The sequence below is a fragment of the Grampus griseus genome (genome assembly GCF_964374135.1).
Source record: "Grampus griseus genome assembly, chromosome: 1".
Lineage (NCBI taxonomy): Eukaryota > Metazoa > Chordata > Mammalia > Artiodactyla > Delphinidae > Grampus > Grampus griseus.
Genome location: NC_139017.1, coordinates 32,243,351 through 32,266,014, shown reverse-complemented (window position 1 = coordinate 32,266,014; position 22,664 = coordinate 32,243,351). Strand labels below are relative to the sequence as shown.

General features: G+C 38.2%; 1 protein-coding gene across 2 annotated transcripts in view; it reads right to left on the bottom strand.

Moving 5' to 3' along the window:
* Nucleotides 1-262: 262 nt before the first annotated feature.
* CEP350 (centrosomal protein 350) overlaps nucleotides 263-22,664 on the bottom strand; it is a gene marked incomplete at its 5' end in the record, with an annotated part of 126,095 nt that continues 103,693 nt past the window's right edge. For both annotated transcript variants that reach the window (XM_082655305.1, XM_082655306.1), the window contains 4 exons: nucleotides 263-4,113; nucleotides 11,773-11,901; nucleotides 21,791-21,937; nucleotides 22,038-22,445. In XM_082655305.1, the coding sequence (XP_082511431.1) occupies nucleotides 3,955-4,113; nucleotides 11,773-11,901; nucleotides 21,791-21,937; nucleotides 22,038-22,445 (843 nt within the window). In that variant the 3' untranslated portion in view covers nucleotides 263-3,954. The remainder of the gene's footprint in view (nucleotides 4,114-11,772; nucleotides 11,902-21,790; nucleotides 21,938-22,037; nucleotides 22,446-22,664) is intronic.

Here is a 22,664-nt window from a genome sequence, read left to right as displayed (position 1 = left end):
AAGGTGGGCGCAAGGACTGTTGAAGGAGTGAGTTATGAATGTCAAAGCCCAGGCTGCTCAGATGGACGTGGGGATGGCATTTATGTAAACAGGTCCTACGCGCAGCTCGTCTTTACTCTTTTGCTCGATCATAAGTGCTCTGCCACCCAATAACAGATCAGAAGTGAATTTTATGGAGACTAGCTTTCTAAACTTGGCTCAGAAGGTGAAAAAAATGAACACCTGACATGAAATTAATTTACAAATCAGTTTATTTACACATTTCATCTTTTCTTAAAGTACATTTCAGTTAACAAATCTATTTACACAGGTGTACATGGGAACTCATCCCAGTTATTTTACAGATCATACTTACAAACCACACCCTAAGTCTTCTGTGCAAAGTTGCACTGGATGTGACTATTGACTGAAAAAGGCCTGATGACCAGGCTATTTACACATACACAGTAAACGGGTTTGTTTTTCATGTCTGCACAATACAGTACACACAGGGAGGCGGGGCCTCCCAGGGAATGCTTTGCAATGTGTTTACCGAGAAGGCTTTGCAAAGTTCAGAAGGAAAAGCTATTAAATATAGATGAATTAAAATGACAGTACCTCCTTTACATCAGTTTACATTTTTTCTTCACATTTTTATAATACAGTTTATTGAATTGCTGCACAACCAGTTTAAGATGATTTGTAAACATGTAAATTTCTACAATTTGCATTAAACATCATTGTAGTTTCTATCATTTGCTCTTTGAATTAATGTTTTATTCACTAGTATTCTTAAGGTAGTAAAAGAAGATGTAAGTTTGAACTTCTTGCAGAAAAGTTATGAGTCTCTAACGCTGTGCGAGTACACACTTTATTCAAGTATTGCAAAAAGCTAAGGCCACTTTTTTTTTTCAAGACAAGAAAGTGAACAAAATTGTTTCTATCAATAGGCCACAACACTCTTATGAGCGACGAAATCTCTTTTGAAAGGTAATTTCTCAGAGACCTGTAGTCACAGAAGGAATTTTCCTTTCTTTTACATAAAAGAAACACAAATTACCTTCCTTATTAACTACTTTTGAGCTCTTCCCACTTTTCCCTAGAGTAAAAATTCCTGTTTAGACCTGAAGAGGGAATCTATACCCTGTACTTATTTAACCCAGAGTGAAGTGCCCTGGATAGCACAAATTATTTTGGACTCAGAAATAAATCTGAAGCCTATATGTTGGTTTACTGCTAAATTCTGATAGTGCTATTATTCTAAAAGATATTACTGCTGATGCAAAGATCTTTTTCTTAGAGGAATTATGAAGAAAGAGTGAAAGAGGATGGGAATGTGGGGAGAAGGAACAAAGATTACAAAGAGGGAATATTTAGATTCTTGGTTAAGAGGCAGAGCTTGATTAAAAAGATCCCAATATGGAACGAGTGGCTGGGTATCCATGTTTATCACTCCTAATGCTAACAATTAACCCATTTTCAATTATACCCAAATAGTTAAAGCAATAAGAAATCTGCTAATTATAGATTCCTTTGTTTTCTGCTACCAAACTATGGATAATCATTTCTAGCAAAGAGTAAGACTGATCCATTCCTGCCTCTTTTATCTGGAACCCAGGATTCTCAAGACAGTAAAGACAGCTGGAGTATGTTAGGACTGCTACTGCCACATTCTTGGCAGCATTCTTACCAGGGAACTTTAAGTCCAGGTTGCTGATTCCGTGGACTTATATCATTTTTTTCATTTTTGGAATCACAATGTCATAAAGAGTAAAGATAAACATTATTAAAAATTTATTTAGGTCCAAATAATGAGTATGTAGAAAAACAACCTATATTCCTATTATATTATTTTCATATTCATTTATAAAAAATTTACAGCAGCTGTAAAGTTTCAGTATCATAAGGACTATGTAATCCTACAAACAGCCAAAGGATGTAGACAAGATGTTTTTCCGTCTTCCAAATAACACAAACTGAAAAGAAAAGGCTTCGCTTTTTCTTGGCCACATGAAAATAATATCTCCACACTACTGGTTAATAACCCCAAGAAACACTAGCTTCTCTTAGTCAATTTGCTCATTATGGCTACAAGACTAGAGTTCAACATCAAAAGCCTAGAAGCAATGCTGGCAACATCAATCTGAGCATTTCCCGAGACCCAGTCACAACATTTCAGTGCTTTCCTTATTTGTCAAGAGCTATCATACCAGTCATTGTGCAAAATGCAAGTATTCCAATGATTATTTCAATAAGTTTCTCATAATGACAAGATGGAACCGAAGAGGAATGGAAGTGTGCATAGTAAAACATTGGAGACGCAAAGGCAAGTTGGGAGGAAAGAGGCAGAAATGAATGAACATGCACACTTAAAGATTATACCATCTTTGGGGTTTTCCTAACATATTTTGAAGTTATAACATTCCAGGATATTTCTAAGTATGAATCCAGTGGATGTCTTATATCATGCTTCTAATCAGGACCTTCAATATTAAGGCATTTACATTCACGCCTAAGATTATCCACATTCTTCTAGATTACTTGAAGGATAGGACTGATTCAGAGAAACCAGTCAAGAAGGCAGGGTACTGAGGTCCCAGGAGAGCATCACACATGCTCTAACATAGCAGCTGGAGTCTATATATTTTTTTCAGATACAGGTAATAGTTGTGAGAAGCAATGCTGCAAGAGAGGCAGAACTGAATTTTACAGTGTCTTTAAATCATTTTACCCCATTCCTGCTACTGCAGGTGATCTTAGAAGAGCTCATCTTCTTTTTACTGAATTAAACTGCCTTCTTCAATATGTGTATGGGTTTGTTAAAACCGTTAAGTTTCCTGTGCAAAGACTACGAACCATAGAAGCTTCAAGACAGAAGTTTAACTATTACAAGAAGAATCTTTCACTTCTGAATAGGGACATACATTTTCAACTTAATAATTTATCTTAAAATAAATTAAAAAAATGTTCTATAGCGTAAAACAAGCACACAAACAATAGACAATATCTTTTTGTCTTTGGTGCACACACTCATTTCCTAAATCATTCAAGTAACAGCGTCTCTGACTTCTTGGGGAGATATGGGAGCTTAAAAGTTTGAAGGCCAAAATGAATTATTTCCACTTCTGCCATGCCTCGATGCCTGAGATGGTCCTGAGGATCTGTGATTCTGGGAGCAGCTGGCAGAGGTTCAGAAGAAGTAAGAAAAGTGCAGGGGTAGACAAGGGGTGGAAGAACCAGCCCTGCACCAGTCCTGTGAGCCCAGTCTTCAGTGGGGGCACTTCTTTGTTTTCATGCTCACAGAGAAAAAATTAAGAATAATGCAAAAGTTTAAAATTCTTTAGATGGTGCTCAGGAAGCAAGGCTACCACTGATGTCTGTTAACTTGACAGTCCACTTGGTGCTGCTCAATTGCAATAATGGAAGAAAATGGTTTTCAAAACAAAATGAAATGAACTCCACAAGGGGAAATAGGCACACATTACTAAACTTGCCTATCTGAAAGTAGTTCAGGGTTTAATACTGTTTAGAGACTATAATGTCCATTTATGACTTTCATGGTATAAACCAGGATTCCATTTCAAAAATGGTATGATGCACATCTATATACCTCTCTTGCTTGACTTCAGACTCAAGGAAGTGATACCCTAGTCTAAGCTAAGAGGTAAGTCTGGTGCTTTCAGCCCTCATCTGAGACCCAGTAGGGATGCTAACAAGAGGTGTAGGATTACACTGTGTGTCAACATCAGACCCTGCCCACCGAAAACAACCAGTTATTCCAGTGGACAGTCTCTAAAGGCTAAGGCTGTAATACCAGATATACCTCATTGTCCCATGAACTCCAAACCAGTAGTCTTTAAGAACAGGTACAAGGTCCAGAAGCACTCTTGCTATGATGGAGATGGGGTGTATATCAGGAGGCAGAAAGGCCCAGGACTCATATTAGCACTCAGTGTTCGATTTATTTGCAAGATGTCACACAAGTAGCATTCTCCCCTGTTTTTCACTGATCTGATTCAGAACATCAACAGTATCTCTGATCAAGGTCTCAAAGATCCCATCAGCTAGCTGCATCTTCACACATAACTCATCCTCATCATAGTTCACCCACTGTGCCTCCTCCTCGTGGAGCTCCTGTACCTAGAATTTAGAAAACAGAAAGGTTAGAAAATCACTGTCACACAAAAGCTAGGAATCAATGATACTCACTAACTTTGCAACCCCACGCGTCGTACTACAACCCAAGGAAATAACTCAGAGAAAAAAAGGTAATTTATATGATGACATCAATAGCTCTTTTAAAGCTGCAAAAAGTTTGAAAAAACTCAACTGTCAAATAAAAACTGGCTTCAAATCTGTCAACCTTGACAATATTCCAGTATTTTTCTAGATATTAAGGATTACAAGAATGTTGTCTCCGTCAACATAGGAGAATACGTAGGAGAATGCAAATTTTCAGATGTATGGATTTACAGTTATAAAATGCATGTATCCAAGACAATATTAGGTGTGATTCTGGAGTATGTAAATAAATGAGTAAAATTTCATATTCATTGGAGTTTTTTTTGGCCACGCCGCGTGGCTTGTGGGATCTTAGTTCCCTGGCCAGGGACTGAACCCAGGCCCAGGCCTCAGTAGTGAAAGCGCCAAGTGCTAACCACTGGACCGTGAGGGAATTCCACCCCCCCCCATTTTTTTTTGGTATTGGAGTATTCTTTAAATGTACTATTGCTTAAGTTTATTTTAAAAGTCACTGTTGTATTATATTTTATATAAAATGCTCTTTTTGCATTTTCGGATTTGGGGATTCCTAAGGTAAACCAAAGGAATCAAATTAGAATGAACTGCCCAAGACGTTTTGCTTGTTTACAATAAATTTTTAAAAACTACTTATAAGAGAAACATGTTAGACTTATTGTATGTAATGATATTGTGAGTGAGATGGAGGCCAGGTGGAGAGAGTAGATTGTAAACCCTGTTTTAGTCACAAATTCAGCAAAGTTAACTGCGGTGTCGAGGGTCTCTAACCAAAAGTCTAACTTGCCAAAAGCCATGTGACAACAAGCTCCTAACTTGCACTTATCACAATTTCCTCTTGAAAAAGGCAGCGGAAGTGAAGAGGGGAACCTGTGCGCTGATTCCTGGCACGAGGAAACGAGAAGACTCTTGGATGAGAGGCCACACCATTCTGGAGTGTGGGAGAGCAGCGCTGCCAGACATGCACCCTTGGCTGGGGTTGACGGGTATGTGGCAAGGCGGCTGCCGCATTCTTTCTCCTTGGTGAGGCTGCTTGAAGCCTATGTAAAATATCCCTTTCTTTGTTCCCTAACGCATGCTCCCTGGACAGAAATACCACCAAAAAGGGTGATATGGTCAAATAAGTTTTAGAAATCTCCCTCTGGGAGTTTCGCAATGTATATCAGTCTATTCTAAACAGAAGTCCACCAGTAGAGGAACTTGATTAATTCAGAGCTTCCTGTATGTATCTGGTCAAAGAATCAAATTGTGTGGCTATATAAGAAATATTATTAAGATACAAAGGAACAGGTGTTCTTCTCTTATGAAGGATGCTATAAGCAACAGCCTAATGCAACACTTCTCAACCTGGTGCTGAGGGAGAATCACGTTCTGGAAAAGCTAGTAAGTGTGTCCCCTATAAAAGATCTCTTATCTCCCATGAATTTGTTTATCTGTTCAAACAAAGTTGCACACCTTTCCTTTTTCTAAGTTCTCTCAGCCTTTATTATTAAATTTGTTCCTTGAACAATTTCCTATACGATAATAAAATTTAGGAAACACTGTCCTAATGTAATCATTTTTGCCCTTACAGCAGGAACATATGCTCAGGACATTATCCATTATATCTCTCAGTGAAGCCGTGATGAGTCCCCACTGTGCCTCGTCAGTATAGCAAAAGTTTTGCTCCTCTGTAAGAACAGGAATTATTTCCCTCCCAGCCAGTAAGAACATCGTGTTTCCCTTTTTCCTCTAGCCATCAGAAAGCACAAAGCCCAGTTTGCAACCTCAACTGTGGCAACTGAGAGATCTCACAACCTGCAAATATGCCTCCATTTTCTTCTGGTTTGGGGAATCTATTCTATTCAACCACACACTTCCCTTGCTGCTGCTCCTTAATGTGTATGTGTGTATGTACGTAAATTAATATGTATTATATATAAATAATTAAATTAAAAAGTCAGTCTAACTTTTTTTTTTTTTGGACAGGGTATTAGGCTGGTAGAAAAGAGAAAAGTGGTAAATAGAATGTGGCCAAATTTCAGCAAGCATATGTCCTTTCACCATATCCCTGTGAACAAGATGGTGAAATAGAGACAGGTCAGTTAGGTGGATGTGCACTTTTTTGGATTGAAGGACAAGACAACTATCAACCTGGAAGGAAGCTTCTGCCTGGAAGACTCAAGAGCTTTTTCCTCTGTGCTCCCAATCCATTTTGTTCATATTCCATTGTAGTAATTATCCTACAGAATTTTGTATTCTGTGCATCTGTTCTCCTGCTAGGCTGTGGGATTTCTTTTTATTTATAATTTCCCAGTGGCCAGGCCAGTGCAAATAGAAGGTGTTAAATAAATATCTGGCATATCATTTTTTAGTGAGTGTTTTATGGCTGTCTTTGGCTCTGTTGAGTTCATCATTTTTAGCAATGACCTAGATGAAGGCAGGTACCTCAGTTTTAGAGTTGATGTGAAAGTTGGGAAACACAATAGCTATGTTAAAAGAAAGAACCTAAAAATGTGTTGATAAGCTTGGAATGATAGGCCAAATTTGACAAAATGAAGGAATAAAATAAGGTCCTGTACTTGGATCAAAAAAATAACTACAAAAGCACAGGTTGAGATTTGGGTCTTAGAATTTTTCTAAGCTTTTGTGAGCCCCATGAGAATGGTATAGCTAAAAATAAAACGAACATGATTATAAACTGCATTCATCAAAGGATAGTATCTAGAAAAAAGAAGGAGGTTATGTGATTGTACTAATTAAGCAATAACACAAAATATTACAGGCATACCTCGGAGATATTGTGGGTTCACTTCCAGACCAGTGCAATAAAGTGAATATCGCAATAAAGCTAGTCACACAAATTTTTTGGTTTCTCAGTGCATGTGAAAGTTATGTTTACATAATACTGTAGCCTATTAAGTGTGCAACAGCATTATGTGTAAAAATCAATGTACATACCTTAATTAAAAAATACTTTATTGTTAAAAAATCTAACCATTATCTGACAATGTAGGATTGCTACAAACCTTCAATTTGTTAAAACAAACAAACAAACAAAAAAACCCTGCAGTAGCTAGGAAGCACAATAAAGCAAAGTGCAATAAAATGAGGTATGCCTGTATATGGTCAATTCTGAGCAGTGTATTTAAGGAGGGACACTGACAAAGAGCTAAAGCTGATGAGGTTGAAAGGGGCTCAAAAAAACGCTATCAGACAACAGGAGAGAATATCAATGTTTAATAGGGAGAAAAAGACTGAGAAACATTACAGCCGCTTCAAAGGCATGTAGGAAGAATTAAAATTGTTATGTAAAGCCTTAAAGCTGTAAAAGCAAATTATAATTCATTACGTGAAAACCAATTTAGGCTTAATATGAGAAAGAACTTATCAACAGTAAGTAAAAACTCAGGAGCTGTTGAGTACCTTATCAGATCTTAATCTGTAAAGGAGATTTAATCATTAGCTAGGTAGTTTCACTACAGGATTTGTCATTGTAAATGCAATTCTACCTACAGTAGGGAGATTTCCCAGGGCTACTGTATATAAAGGATATACAAAAGTTGGTCTAATTACTTTTACTCATTCCACATCATATATACTTTGAGAATACATCGCTAAAAATAGTCCATATTCTTAGCCAACTTAAGATGTAAATTAATCCATATCTTTGTGAAGTGGTAAGGGGATAGTAAAGGAGAACTAGAGCCAAAAGATTTCTCTTCTTTTTTGGCCAACAGAGGCCTTTAACATCTAAAAAATACATTCTTTGTATTTTACTCACCTCACATAATGCCTAAAGACACACAGACTGATTAAGGACTTTCCTAGTCCAAGCAACAACAGCTAAATTATACATTTCTTAATCTGGAAAAAGCAACTATTATGAAATATTAAATATAATAGGTTATCATGTTAGAATTGTTTTAGAAGGGCAACTGATATTCAGTTTGAGGCCAACCCCTCCACTTGCATGGATTCCATCTGTGTCTATTCAGGAACACTGCTCCAGCAGTTCTCCTTTCTCCTCTGCATCATCACAATTTTTTCCTATCGGCATATCTCTTTCAAGCTAAAAGAGCCCTTCTCTTGTTACCATTTCCCTCCATTTTTCTCTTCACAAAAAAACTCATTTGAAGTGTCCAATTTTGCTCTCCTTAATTTGTCTTTCATTCTCTCTTGAAACCTACTCAAATCAAGCTTTTACTTTATCCATGCCACAAAAACTACCTGTATTGATGTTAAGATCAACAAAGACCTCCACATTGCCAAATCCAATGGTAAATTCTCAGTCGTTATTTTACTTGACCAATGAGCAGCACTTGACACAGGTGATTCATTCTTCCCCCTTGAAACACTTTCACCTGGCTTCCAGGACCTCACACCCTCCTGGTTCTACCCATCGGCTGCTCCTTAGTCTCTGTTGGTTCCTCCTCAGCTTCTTAACTCTCGAAACATTGGAATTTGTCAAGAAGCAGTCCTTGGACCTCCTCTCTCTTGGTCTACACTCTCTTTCTTGGCTTTGACTACCATCTATATGTCACCACTCCCGAATTCACATCTCCAGCCTACGTCTCTTGCCTGAGCTCCAGGCTCATATCTAATAGCCTACTCAGTATCTCCATTTGGATGTTTATTAGACATTTCAAATTTAATACATTCAAAACAGAACTCCTGATGTTCCTTCCAAACCTGCTTCTCTCAGTCTTCCTCAAATCAGCCAAAGGCAATTCCCTTCCTTAGCGACTCACACCAACCCAATGGAGTTATTCTTAATACCTCTCCTTCTCTTATATTCCACATTCGATTTATCAGCAGTTCTGTTGTTCTATTTTGAAAACTGTTCTCACCATCTCCAATACCACCAAACTGGTCTTAGCCACTATTATCACTTGCCTGGATTATGACAATATACTCCTGGCCTCCTTACTCCCACCTTTGCTTCAGTCTATCCTCAACACAGCAGCCAGAGGGGTCCTGTTAAAATGTAAGTCAAATCACCCCAGTATTCCCTTATTCCCTCTCTCTGTATTTATTTTTCTTACTTATCTGTCTCCTTAACTAGAGCAAAAGCTCCTTGAGTTTTGTCTGCTTTGTTACATAATTCTACAATGGACTGCTATATTTCCACAAAAAATAAAATGGAATAAATTTATTTAAAAATGATATAAAGGGCTTCCCTGGTGGTTGGGAGTCCGCCTGCCGATGCAGGGGACACAGGTTCGTGCCCCGGTCTGGGAGGACCCCACATGCCGTGGAGCAGCTAGGCCCGTGCGCCATGGCCGCTGAGCCTGGGCGTCCGGAGCCTGTGCTCCGCGGCGGGAGAGGCCACAGCAGTGAGAGGCCCGCGTACCGCAAAAAAAATAAATAAATAAAAATGATATAAAATAAAGGAACATTTAAAAATAAGGAAAAACATCCACGTTTAATTAAGCAAAAACAATCAGAATACAAAAGAGACTATGATCCCAAATGTTTAAAAAAAATTCTCAGTATAAAAAGAAACTCTAAGTCTATATATCAAAATAATTAAGAGTTATCTAGGTGATAAGGTTGTCATGATTATTTTCTTTTGACTGATCAGTATTTTAAATTTTCTAAAATGAGCATGATTATTTTATAATAAATATGATTTTTAAAACGTATTTGAAATTTCTATTTTTGAGACCCTTTTCTTTTGTACTAGTGGCAAAATTTTTGTTTTATGTGTCATGAAAATTGTTGTTTTAAATCTCAATCTCTCTAAAATGTACAAGCATTAGAATATCCAAATGCCAGAGGTGGCTAAATCTAATAGTAGGGAGGGTGACCAGTTTATTTAGCATTTCTTGTTAATAATTAACTCAAGTTGCTAACAGTATCATTTCACTAAACATTAAGAAGAGTGAACTCATGAAAAAAGTTACATAGGCCCAGGTATTTCAACTCACTCTCCAGCCACACTGACATTTCAGTTCCATGCTCCTTCCCATTTCAGGACTTCGCACGTGTAGTCTCCTCTCCCTGAATTGCTCTTCTCTCTATCACGGAACTCAGTTAATGCTTATTCATCTTTAAGATCTCAGCTCAGCTGTCACTTCCTCAGGGAAGCCTTTCCTGACCATCCTCATCAGACCAGTTTCCTCCATATGCTTTTACAACAGCTCCCTATTCTTCTATTTTTATCATTTAATTTACAATTACACACTTGTATAAATTATATATTAATGGCTAGCTTCTGCCAGCAAACTGTAAATCCATGAAGGCAGGGTCTATGTCTATTTTGCTTACTATTGTAACATCACTCCTAATTAGCACAATTCTTGACTAAATGCATGCACAGAGATGATTTATAGGGAATATGATCAATTCAACTGATAGTAGGGTAAATGAATGTCTCTTGGTGTGCTTTTTTCTTTAATTCCTTAAAAAGTGGAAGAAGTAACATCTTGGTAATTAATAATAACTCAAACTCTAAGCTATTGTAGAAATATGAGAGCAAGTTCACCTTGAGAGGCCAAGATCTATGGAGAACTAATTGGTTAAAGTCCTGGCTCTTATTTGATGGGCAAGTTACTTAGTATCTTTGAATCTAAACTTCCTCATTTGTAAAACAGAGTAACATTAGTCCATCCTACCTCATACAACTATTGTGAGGATCAAGTAAGACATGAGAAAGAATGTTTAACAAATGTTTATCTAGTGAAGTTATTACTGAGTAAATGAAGCACTAGAAAGGTACATACTTGGGGAAAACTGATAAATTTAAGCATTACAGTTTTTTTTCATGATATGAATATAAATATAGACAAGATATAAATAAAGTCCAGAGAGAAAATATCTGGAAATAAACCTGAATCAATTAACATCTGAATTTCCTAAGGTCTGCTACTACTTAACATCTTAACATTCTTTTAGGGAAGAAAGAATAAAAGACCTTTTTTCCCCCTTCTTTTTTTCTTTTTTTTGGTGTTGTTGTTTGATAGGCATTTTTCTAATGCTAGAAAATATATTGCAAAATGGAATAAATCCTATTCAGCTGAAGTTCTGAAGGATAATAATAATGATGATGAAATAACAGCTAATATTTATTGAGTTACGTGCAGGGCACTGTTCTATACACATATATAAATACTAAATTAATTCTCTTAATAATTTTATCAGGTAGGTACTATTATATCATCTTTATTTTGCAGATAGGAAAATGCGGCACAAAGAGGTTAATCTGTCCAAGATTACACACCAAGTAAAGTGCCAGAACAGGGATCTAAACTCAGGGAGTCTGGCCCTAGTCTACACTGGTCTCTTCAATTCAGAACCTTAAGTTTGCTTCCACTCAACTTTTTATTTCTCAAGTTCTCCACACCCACAAAAATACTGTTAAGTTAAATATTAATCTACTGAATTCAAAAGAAAGCAATTTCCAAAACTGAGGGGCAGAAAGAAATGCAGCACACGAGGGCTTTAAGAATTTACTGTCATTGACTTAAGATCAATTATATTCCCTTTCCTTTTAAAATCTAACTACATTCTGATTTTGGAAAAGATGGTCAAAATAAAAATAGTTCAGTTATATACACTGACCAGGATATGATCCACTCGGTCTCTTTTCTTTCTTCCAAATTTCATCATTTTCTGCCAATCTGTTTTGTGGTTTGGCTCCTTTTTAAGACTGAACAGCTTGAGTACTTCGGTTGCTATGAAGTTCTGTGAAAATAAGTGAAATGAATGAAACACAAACAACAAAGTTCTTGAGATTTAGTGCTTATAATGCAGTAAAGAGATTTTTGTTAAGAATACAATATTTATAAAAAAATCATACAAACTTTTCCCTTACAATTCCACTTAGCAATCTGAAGAGAAAAGCATTCCCAAATGCTCAGACTTTATTCACTTCAAGAATTTTTGTTTCTACACAACATTAAAAAAAAAAAAGTAAAACCCATTGATGAATCTACGAAGAAAAATCACTTTAGAATCCCCTCTACCCAAGAACCACCATTAGCTAACTTCAAGCTGGCAAAACTACAAAACAAAGTATAAAATAAATCCCTGAACCTGAAACATGAGTAAAGTACAAGGCTTTGGCTGGGATAGCTTATTCTGAAGCACCAAGATTCAAATACGTTATATTAAAAAATTATTAATCAACACTTCAGTATGAGAAGCATGGTAATTTCACTGCTAACAATATTTGAACTATCACCCTTAAAAAAAACTTTACAAAATGCTATAGCAATATTAAAATTGGAAGGCAGCATCATTGTGTGTTATAATGATGTATGCATTCTGATGAATGCTGGTATATATTATGTACCTTGTCTTATTTCAACGTATTTGTTCTTTGTTATTAATAAAATAATGGGTTTTTATGGTTCTTCTATTAAAAAATGTCTTAATAGGGAAAAAAACACATTTATGAATCAGAATCATTTGAGAAGATTCTCAAACTACCAATGTCCTCCAAACCACACCACTCCCCACCTACACACACACACACACACACACACACACTCACGCATTCAAGGATGTATCAACTGCTGAGGGCTGAAAGGAATGAAGTGCACCAGTGTTTTGAAAAAGCTCCTCAGGTGGTTCTGATGCTCCATTCCTCAAAGTTGAAAATCATTTTAAAAGTTGTTTTTTTTAAATCTATCAAGTCAATCTTTGAAAACTTTTTTTTTTCTGCTTACTTTAATCCAAGCAAGGGTCAGCAAACTTTTTCTGTGAAGGACCAGACTGTAAATATTTCAGGTTTTGTGGGCCATATGGTCTCTATTGCAACTACTCAACTCTGCTGGTGTAGCAGGAAAGCAGCCATGGACAATATATAAGTAACTAGGTGTGGCTACGGTCCAATACAACTTTATTTTTAAAAACATGTGGTGGGCTGGATTTGGCCTGTGGCCTCTAGTTTGCCTACCCTCGATATAAGCATACATTATATCTCATAAATGTCTGCTGGTATTCTGTCAGTACAAAATATTTCTAAAAGCTTTCTATAGTTAATACTGTATTATATATTTCAAAGGTGCTAACAGAGGAGATCTTAAAAGCTCCCACCACAAGAAAAAAAAACAACTGTAACTATCGTATGTGTGGTGATGCATGTTAACCAGACTTACTGTGGTGCTCTATTCACAAAACATACAAAGATGGAATCCTGAAACTAACATGTTACGTGTCAATTATATCTCAAGAAAAAAAAAAGACTAAATTGCTTAGACAATGCCTCCCCTCACATTATATACCAGAAAAAATGTATATGTTCCTTTAATGTATTTTGATAGTCCACATATACTACTGGATGATGTAAGAAAATACACCAGTAAGATAAGTAATTGGAGGTATACTCTCTAGGGGAAAAAAAAGCTTCTTATGATCAAGTAAGTTTGAGAATCATAACTCTAGAGTCTTGCTACTCAAAATGATCCTAGGACCAGAAACATCAGCAACACCTGGAAGCTTGATAGAAATGCAGAATTTTCAGTCCTACTCCAGATCTACACAGTAAGGAATCTGCATTTTACCAAAATCCCCAGATGACTCAGATGCACATTAAAGTTTGAGAGGCACTGCAATGAAAATACTACCTTTGCTATATTTTAAAAATAGGTTAACAGGCAGAGAGATTTCCACCAATGTGATTCTTTTTTCTCATTTTTTTTTTTTTTTTTTTGAGGTACGCGGGCCTCTCACCGCTAAGGCCTCTCCCGTCGCGGAGCACAGGCTCCGGACGCGCAGGCTCAGCGGCCATGGCTCACGGGCCCAGCTGCTCCGCGGCAGGTGGGATCTTCCCGGACCAGTGCACAAACCCGTGTCCCCTGTATCGGCAGGTGAACTCTGAACCACTGCGCCACCAGGGAAGCCCTTTTTTTACATCTTTATTGGAGTATAATTGCTTTACAATGGTGTGTTAGTTTCTGCTTTATAACAAAATGAATCAGTTATACATATACATATGTTACCATATCTCTTCCCTCTTGCGTCTCCCTCCCTCCCACCCCTCTAGGTGGTCACGAAGCACCGAGCTTGTGCTATGCGGCTGCTTCCCACTAGCTATCTAATTTACGTTTGGTAGTGTATATATGTTCATGCCACCCTCTTTGGTATATATACATATATATACACTACGTTTGGTAGTGTATATATGTCCATGCCACTCTCTCGCTTTGTCACAGCTTACCCTTCCCCCTCCCCATATCCTCAAGTCCATTCTCTAGTAGGTCTGTGTCTTTATTCCCATCTTACCCCTAGGTTCATGACATTTTTTTCCCTTAAATTCCATATATATGTGTTAGCAAACAGTATTTCTCTTTCTCTTTCTAACTTACTTCACTCTGTATGACAGGCTCTAGGTCCATCCACCTCATTACAAATAGCTCAACTTCATTTCTTTTTATGGCTGCGTAATATTCCATTGTATATATGTGCCACATCATCTTTATCCATTCATCCGATGATGGACACTTAGGTTGTTTCCGTCTCCTGGCTATTGTAAATAGAGCTGCAATGAACATTTTGATACATGACTCTTCTTGAATTCTGGTTTTCTCAGGGTATATGCCCAGTAATGGGATTGCTGGGTCATATGGTAGTTCTATTTGTAGTTTTTTAAGGAACCTCCATACTGTTCTCCATAGTGGCTGTACCAATTCACATTCCCACCGACAGTGCAAGAGGGTTCCCTTTTCTCCACACCCTCTCCAGCATTTATTGTTTCTAGATTTTTTGATGATGGCCATTCTGACTGGTGTAAGATGATACTTCATTGTAGTTTTGATTTGCATTTCTCTAATGACTAATGATGTTGAGCATTCTTTCATGTGTTTGTTGGCAGTCTGTATATCTTCTTTGGAGAAATGTCTATTTAGGTCTTCTGCCCATTTTGGGATTGGGTTGTTTGATTTTTGTTATTGACTGAATGAGCTGCTTGTAAATTTTGGAGATTAATCCTTTGTCAGTTGCTTCATTTGCAAATATTTTCTCCCATTCTGAGGGTTGTCTTTTGGTCTTGTTCATGGTTTCCTTTGCTGTGCAAAAGCTTTGAAGTTTCATTAGGTCCCATTTGTTTATTTTTGTTTTTATTTCCATTTCTCTAGGAGGTGGGTCAAAAAGGATCTTGCTGTGATTTATGTCATAGAGTGTTCTGCCTATGTTTTCCTCTAAGAGTTTGATAGTTTCCGGCCTTTCATTTAGGTCTTTAATCATTTTGAGCTTATTTTTGTGTATGGTGTTAGGGAGTGATCTAATCTCGTACTTTTACATGTACCTGTCCAGTTTTCCCAGTACCACTTATTGAAGAGGCTGTCCTTGTTCCACTGTATATTCCTGCCTCCTTTATCAAAGATAAGGTGACCATAGGTGCGTGGGTTTATCTCTGGGCTTTCTATCCTGTTCCATTGATCTATATTTCTGTTTTTGTGCCAGTACCATACTGTCTTGATTACTGTAGCTTTGTTGTATAGTCTGAAGTCAGGGAGGCTGATTCCTCTAGCTCTGTTTTTCAGTCTCAAGATTGTTTTGGCTATTCGGGGCCTTTTGTGTTTCCATACAAATTGTGAAATTTTTTGTTCTACTTCTGTGAAAAATGCCAGTGGTAGTTTGATAGGGATTACACTGAATCTGTAGATTGCTTTGGGTAGTAGAGTCATTTTCACAGTGTAGATTCTTCCAATCCAAGGACATGGTATATCTCTCCATCTATTTGTATCATCCTTAATTTCTTTCATCAGTGTCTTATAATTTTCTGCATACAGGTCTTTTGTCTCCTTAGGTAGGTTTATTATGAGATATTTTATTCTTTTTGTTGCAACGGTAAATGGGAGTGTTTTCTTGATTTCACTTTCAGATTTCTCATCATTAGTGTATAGAAATGCCAGAGATTTCTGTGCATTAATTTTGTATCTGCTACTTTACCAAATTCATTGATTAGCTCTAGTAGGTTTCTGGTAGCATCTTTAGGATTCTCTATGTATAGCATCATGTCATCTGCAAACAGTGACAGCTTCACTTCTTCTTTTCCGATTTGGATTCCTTTTATTTCCTTTTCTTCTCTGATTGCTGTGGCTAAAACTTCCGAAACTATGTTGAATAAGAGTGGTGAGAGTGGGCAACCTTGTCTTGCTCCTGATCTTAGTGGAAATGCTTTCAGTTTTTCACCATTGAGGACGATGTTGGCTGTGGGTTTGTCATATATGGCCTTTATTATGTTGAGGAAAGTTCCCTCTATGCCTACTTTCTGGAGGGTTTTTATCATAAATGGGTGTTGAATTTTGTCAAAAGCTTTCTCTGCATCTATTGAGATGACCATATGGTTTTTCTCCTTCAATTTGTTAATATGGTGTATCACACTGATTGATTTGCATATATTGAAGAATCCTTGCATTCCTGGAATAAACCCCACTTGATCATGGTGTATGATCCTTTTAATGTGCTGCTGGATTCTGTTTGCTAGTATTCTGTAGAGGATTTTTGCATCTATGTTCATCAGTGATATTGGCCTGTAGTTTTCTTTCTTTGTGACATCCTTATCTGGTTTTGGTATCAAGGTGATGGTGGCCTCGTAGAATGAGTTTGGGAATGTTCCTCCCTCTGCTATATTTTGGAAGAGTTTGAGAAGGATAGGTGATAGCTCTTCTCTAAATGTTTGATAGAATTCGCCTGTGAAGCCATCTGGTCCTGGGCTTTTGTTTGTTGGAAGATTTTTAATCACAGTTTCAATTTCAGTGCTTGTGATTGGTCTGTTCATATTTTCTCTTTCTTCCTGATTCAGCCTTGGCACGTTGTGCATTTCTAACAATTTGTCCATTTCTTCCAGGTTGTCCATTTTATTGGCATAGAGTTGCTTGCAGTAATCCCTCATGATCTTTTGTATTTCTGCAGTGTCAGCTGTTACTTCTCCTTTTTCATTTCTAATTCTATTGAGTCTTCTCCCTTTTCTTGATGAGTCTGGCTAATGGTTTATCAATTTTGTTTATCTTCTCAAAGAACCAGCTTTTAGTTTTATTGATCTTTGCTATCATTTCCTTCATTTCTTTTTCATTTATTTCTGATCTGACCTTTATGATTTCTTTCCTTCTGCTAACTTTGGGGGTTTTTTGTTCTTTTTTCTCTAATTGCTTTGGGTGTAAGGTTAGGTTGTTTATTTGAGAGGTTTCTTGTTTCTTGAGGTAGGATTGTATTTCTATAAACTTCCCTCTTAGAACTGCTTTTGCTACATCCCATAGGTTTTGGGTCGTCATGTATCCATTGTCATTTGTTTCTAGGTATTTTTTGATTTCCTCTTTGATTTCTTCAGTGATCACTTCGTTATTAAGTAGTGTATTGCTTAGCCTCCATGTGTTTGTATTTTTTACAGGTCTTTTCCTGTAATTGGTATCTAGTCTCACAGCATTGTGGTCGGAAAAGATACTTGATACAATTTCAATTTTCTTAAATTTACCAAGGCTTGATTTGTGACCCAAGATATGATCTATCCTGGAGAATGTTCCATGAGCACTTGAGAAAAATGTGTATTCTGTTGTTTTTGGATGGAATGTCCTATAAATGTCAATTAAGTCCATCTTGTTTAATGTATCATTTAAAGCTTGTGTTTCCTTATTTATTTTCATTTTGGATGATCTGTCCATTGGTGAAAGTGGGGTGTTAAAGTCCCCTACTATGAGTGTGTTACTGTCAATTTCCTCTTTTCTGGCTATTAGTATTTGCCTTATGTATTGAGGTGCTCCTATGTTGGGTGCATACATATTTACAATTGTTATATCTTCTTCTTGGATCAATCCCTTGATCATTATGTAGTGTCCTTTTTGTCTCTTCTAATAGTCTTTATTTTAAAGTCTATTTTGTCTGATATGAGAATTGCTACTCCAGCTTTCGTTTGGTTTCCATTTGCATGGAATATCTTTTTCCATCCCCTTACTTTCAGTCTGTATGTGTCTCTAGGTCTGAAGTGGGTCTCTTGTAGACAGCATATATACGGGTCTTGTTTTTGTATCCATTCAGCCAATCTGTGTCTTTTGGTGGGAGCATTTAGTCCATTTACATTTAAGGTAATTATCGATATGTATGTTCCTATTCCCATTTTCTTAATTGTTTTTGATTCGTTATTGTAGGTCTTCTCCTTCTCTTGTGTTTCTTGCCTGGAGAAGTTCCTTTAGCATTTGTTGTAAAGCTGGTTTGGTGGTGCTGAACTCTCTCAGCTTTTGCTTGTCTATAAAGGTTTTAATTTCTCCATCAAATCTGAGTGAGATCCTTGCTGGGTAGAGTAATCTTGGTTACAGGTTTTTCTCCTTCATCACTTTAAGTATGTCCTGCCAGTCCCTTCTGGCTTGCAGAGTTTCTGCTGAAAGATCAGCTGTTAACCTTATGGGGATTCCCTTGTGTGTTATTTGTTGTTTTTCCCTTGCTGCTTTTAATATGTTTTCTTTGTATTTAATTTTTGACAGTTTGATTAATATGTGTCTTGGCATATTTCTCCTTGGATTTATCCTGTATGGGACTCTCTGTGCTTCCTGGACTTGATTAACTATTTCCTTTCCCATATTAGGGAAGTTTTCAACTATAATCTCTTCAAATATTTTCTCAGTCTCTTTCTTCTTCTCTTCTTCTTCTGGAACCCCTATAATTCGAATGTTGGTGCATTTAATGTTGTCCCAGAGGTCTCTGAGACTGTCCTCAGCTCTTTTCGTTCTTTTTTCTTTATTCTGCTCTGCAGTAGTTATTTCCACTATTTTATCTTCCAGGTCACTTATCCATACTTCTGCCTCAGTTATTCTGCTATTGATCCCTTCTAGAGTATTTTTAATTTCATTTATTGTGTTGTACATCGTTGCTTGTTTCATCTTTAGTTCTTCTAGGTCCTTGTTAAATGTTTCTTGCATTTTGTCTATTCTATTTCCAAGATTTTGGATCATCTTTACTATCATTATTCTGAATTCTTTTTCAGGTAGACTGCCTATTTCCTCTTCATTTGTTGGGTCTGGTGGGTTTTTATCTTGCTCTTTCATCTGCTGTGTGTTTTCCTGTTTTCTCATTTTGCTTATCTTACTGTGTTTGGGGTCTCCTTTGTGCAGGGTTCATAGTTCCCGTTGTTTCTGGTGTCTGTCCCCAGTGGCTAAAGTTAGTTCAGTGGGTTGTGTAGGCTTCCTGGTGGAGGGGACTAGTGCCTGTGTTTTGGTGGATGAGGCTGGATCTTGTCTTTCTGGTGGGCAGGTCCATGTCTGGTGGTGTGTTTCGGGGTGTCTGTGGACTTATTATGATTTTAGGCAGCCTCTCTGCTAATGGGTGGGGTTGTGTTCCTGTCTTGCTAGTTGTTTGGCATAGGGTGTCCAGCACTGTGGCTTGCTGGTCGTTGAGTGAAGCTGGGTGTTGGTGTTGAGATGGAGATCTCTGGGAGATTTTCGCCGTCTGATATTACATGGAGCTGGGAGGTCTCTTGTGGACCAGTGTCCTGAAGTTGGCTCTCCCACCTCAGTGGCACAGCACTGACTCCTGGCTGCAGCACCAAGAGCCTTCATCCACACGGCTTAGAATAAAGGGGAGAAAAAGTAGAAAGAAAGAAAGAAAGAGGATAAAATAAAATAAAGTAAGGTAAAATAAAATAAGGTTATTAAAATAAAAAATAATTATTAAGAAAAAAAAGTTTTTTTAAAAAGTAAAACAAAAAAACGGACGGATAGAACCCTAGGACAAATGGTGAAAGCAAAGCTATACAGACAAAATCTCACACAGAAGTATACACATACACACTCACAAAAAGAGGAAAAGGGGAAAAAATAAATCTTGCTCTCAAAGTCCACCTCCTCAATTTGGGATGATTCGTTGTCTGTTCAGGTATTCCACAGACGCAGGGTACATCAAGTTGATTGTGGAGATTTAATCTGCTGCTACTGAGGCTGCTGGGAGAGATTTCCCTTTCTCTTCTTTGTTCACAGAGCTCCCGGGGTTCAGCTTTGGATTTGGCCCCGCCTCTGAGTGTAGGTCACTGGAGGGTGTCTGTTCTTTGCTCAGGACGGGGTTAAAGGAGCTGCTGATTTGGGGGCTCTGGCTCACTCAGGCCGGCGGGAGGGAGGGGTACGGAGTGCTGGGCGAGCCTGTGGCAGCAGAGGCCAGCGTGACGTTGCACCAGCCTGAGGCGTGCCGTGCGTTCTCCCAGGGAAGTTGTCCCTGGATCCCAGGACCCTGGCAGTGGCAGGCTGCACAGGCTCCCCGGAAGTGGGGTGTGGATAGTGACCTGTGCTCGCACACAGGCTTCTTGGTGGTGGCAGCAGCAGCCTTAGCGTCTCATGCCCGTCTCTGTGGTCTGCGCTGTTAGCTGCGGCTTGCGCCCGTCTCTGGAGCTCCTTTAAGCAGCGCTCTTAATCCCCTCTCCTTGTGCACCAGGAAACAAAGAGGGAAGAAGAAGTCTCTTGCGTCTTCGGCAGGTCCAGACTTTTCTCCGGACTCCCTCCCAGCTAGCCGTGGTGCACTAGCCCCTTCAGGCTGTGTTCACGCCGCCAGTCCTCTCCCTGCGCTCCGACCGAAGCCCGAGCCTCAGCTCCCAGCCCCGCCTGCCCCTGCTTGAGCTGACAAGCCTCTCGGGCTGGTCGGCACCGATCCTCTGTGCGGGAATCTCTCCGCTTTGGCCTCCGCACCCCTGTGGCTGCGCTCTCCTCCTCGGCTCCAAAGCTCCCCCCTATCCGCCACCCACAGTCTCTGCCCGCGAAGCACTTTCCTAGTGTGTGGAAACCTTTATTCCTTCACAGCTCCCTCCCACTGGTGCAGGTCCTGTCCCTATTCTTTTTTCTCTGTTTATTCTTTTTTCTTTTGCCCTACCCAGGTATGTGGGGAGTTTCTTGCCTTTTGGAAGGTCTGAGGTCTTCTGCCAGCATTCAGTAGGTGTTCTGTAGGAGTTGTTCCACATGTAGATGTATTTCTGATGTATCTGTGGGGAGGAACGTGATCTCCACATCTTACTCTTCCGCCATCTTTCCCCCTCTCTCCACCAATGTGATTTTAAAGTTGGTTTGCTGAGAGTCCTTGTAGCTTAATCTTTTCTTAATCTTTTCTTAAGGGCACTTAATCTTTTCAGGGGCTTCTCAGACAAGAAACAATACTTTTTGTATATCACATTACTCTCCCACATATTTCAAAACTACGTAACCAATCTGAAACCTCCAAAATCAAAGATGGAAAGTTAACATCTACGTGTCTAGGGTTGGCATGTTTGATATATGACATGTTTTCATGTACTTTTAGAATATTATATCTATCTCTAAGTCATTAAAAACTCACCTAAAACTCCTATGAATTGCAATAATTTATCTCCCTGAATATTTGCTGATTTTTTTTCTTAAATATTATAATATATATATATATATTTGTTCTGCAAAAAGTTGAGGATTTGGGATTCCCTCTCACCCTCATCCCTCTACTGCTCATGGACTGAACGAATCAACAAATATTTACTGAATACCTACTATGGGACAGGCCTTGAGGACAGAATGGTGAATAATATAGAAGATAATAATAATAATACTTGCTTTTACGACATTTACAGATCTGTACAAATGAAGAGCAAATCAAGAAAGGAGATACTCTACACTTTTCAGTTTACCTTGATTTCATCAAGGTTATTTGGATTTTTCACTCGTCGGAAATAACTAGAGTTGATTCTACATGGCTTCATCCAGACAGGCTGATTCAAGTTGGGATCCTCGGCAAATATTTCTTCAAAAATCTCTTTTGTTAAATCAAAAACCGCCTTGATAGAGAAAAATAAACAAATTAAAATGGCTAAGAATCCAAATTTCAGACAACAGAGAGAAGTTTAAAAATTAGAATTATCCTTCCATGTTACATACCTGTTTGTACACCCTTTTACTAGTGCTTTCTATATCTAGACCCTTACTGGCACAGCCAAGCAGTTTTGTAGGAATACTGATGCTGTGAAGATCATGACCTAATTCTTTCCAATTCCAAAGTTCTTCTGCTGCATTGTGTACAAGAATTTCTACTTCCTCCGCAGTATGTGGGACTGCCAATAATGTTTCACATGGCTTTTGTAGAGCTCCCTTAGGTTCTGCCATTAGAGGTACAATTGTTTCTTCTGCCTTATTCTTTTGTACCTTGTGAGAAGAGCTCAAACCAAAGTCTTCATCAAACCAGTCTTGATCATCTCCTAACACGCTCAGGAACTCCCGGCTAATCTCAAGTTCAGCAAGTCTCTTAGCAAGCTCTTCCTGCCCACTGGCACCGAATACTGGACTCTCCTACAGAAATGGAACCATTCAAACAGAGCACCATTTAGTAACCTCAGATCACTTAACAAGTTTGGGCTTTTTTTTTAAAGACAAAGCAAATATATTATTTGTATATTCACTATTTCTCTGTAAATAAGCAAGACAGAAACGATATGGTGGCTACTAATGAACAATTTAAGAAAAAACTATCCTGTTTCCTGTAATTCTGCTCACATAAGCCTTACAACT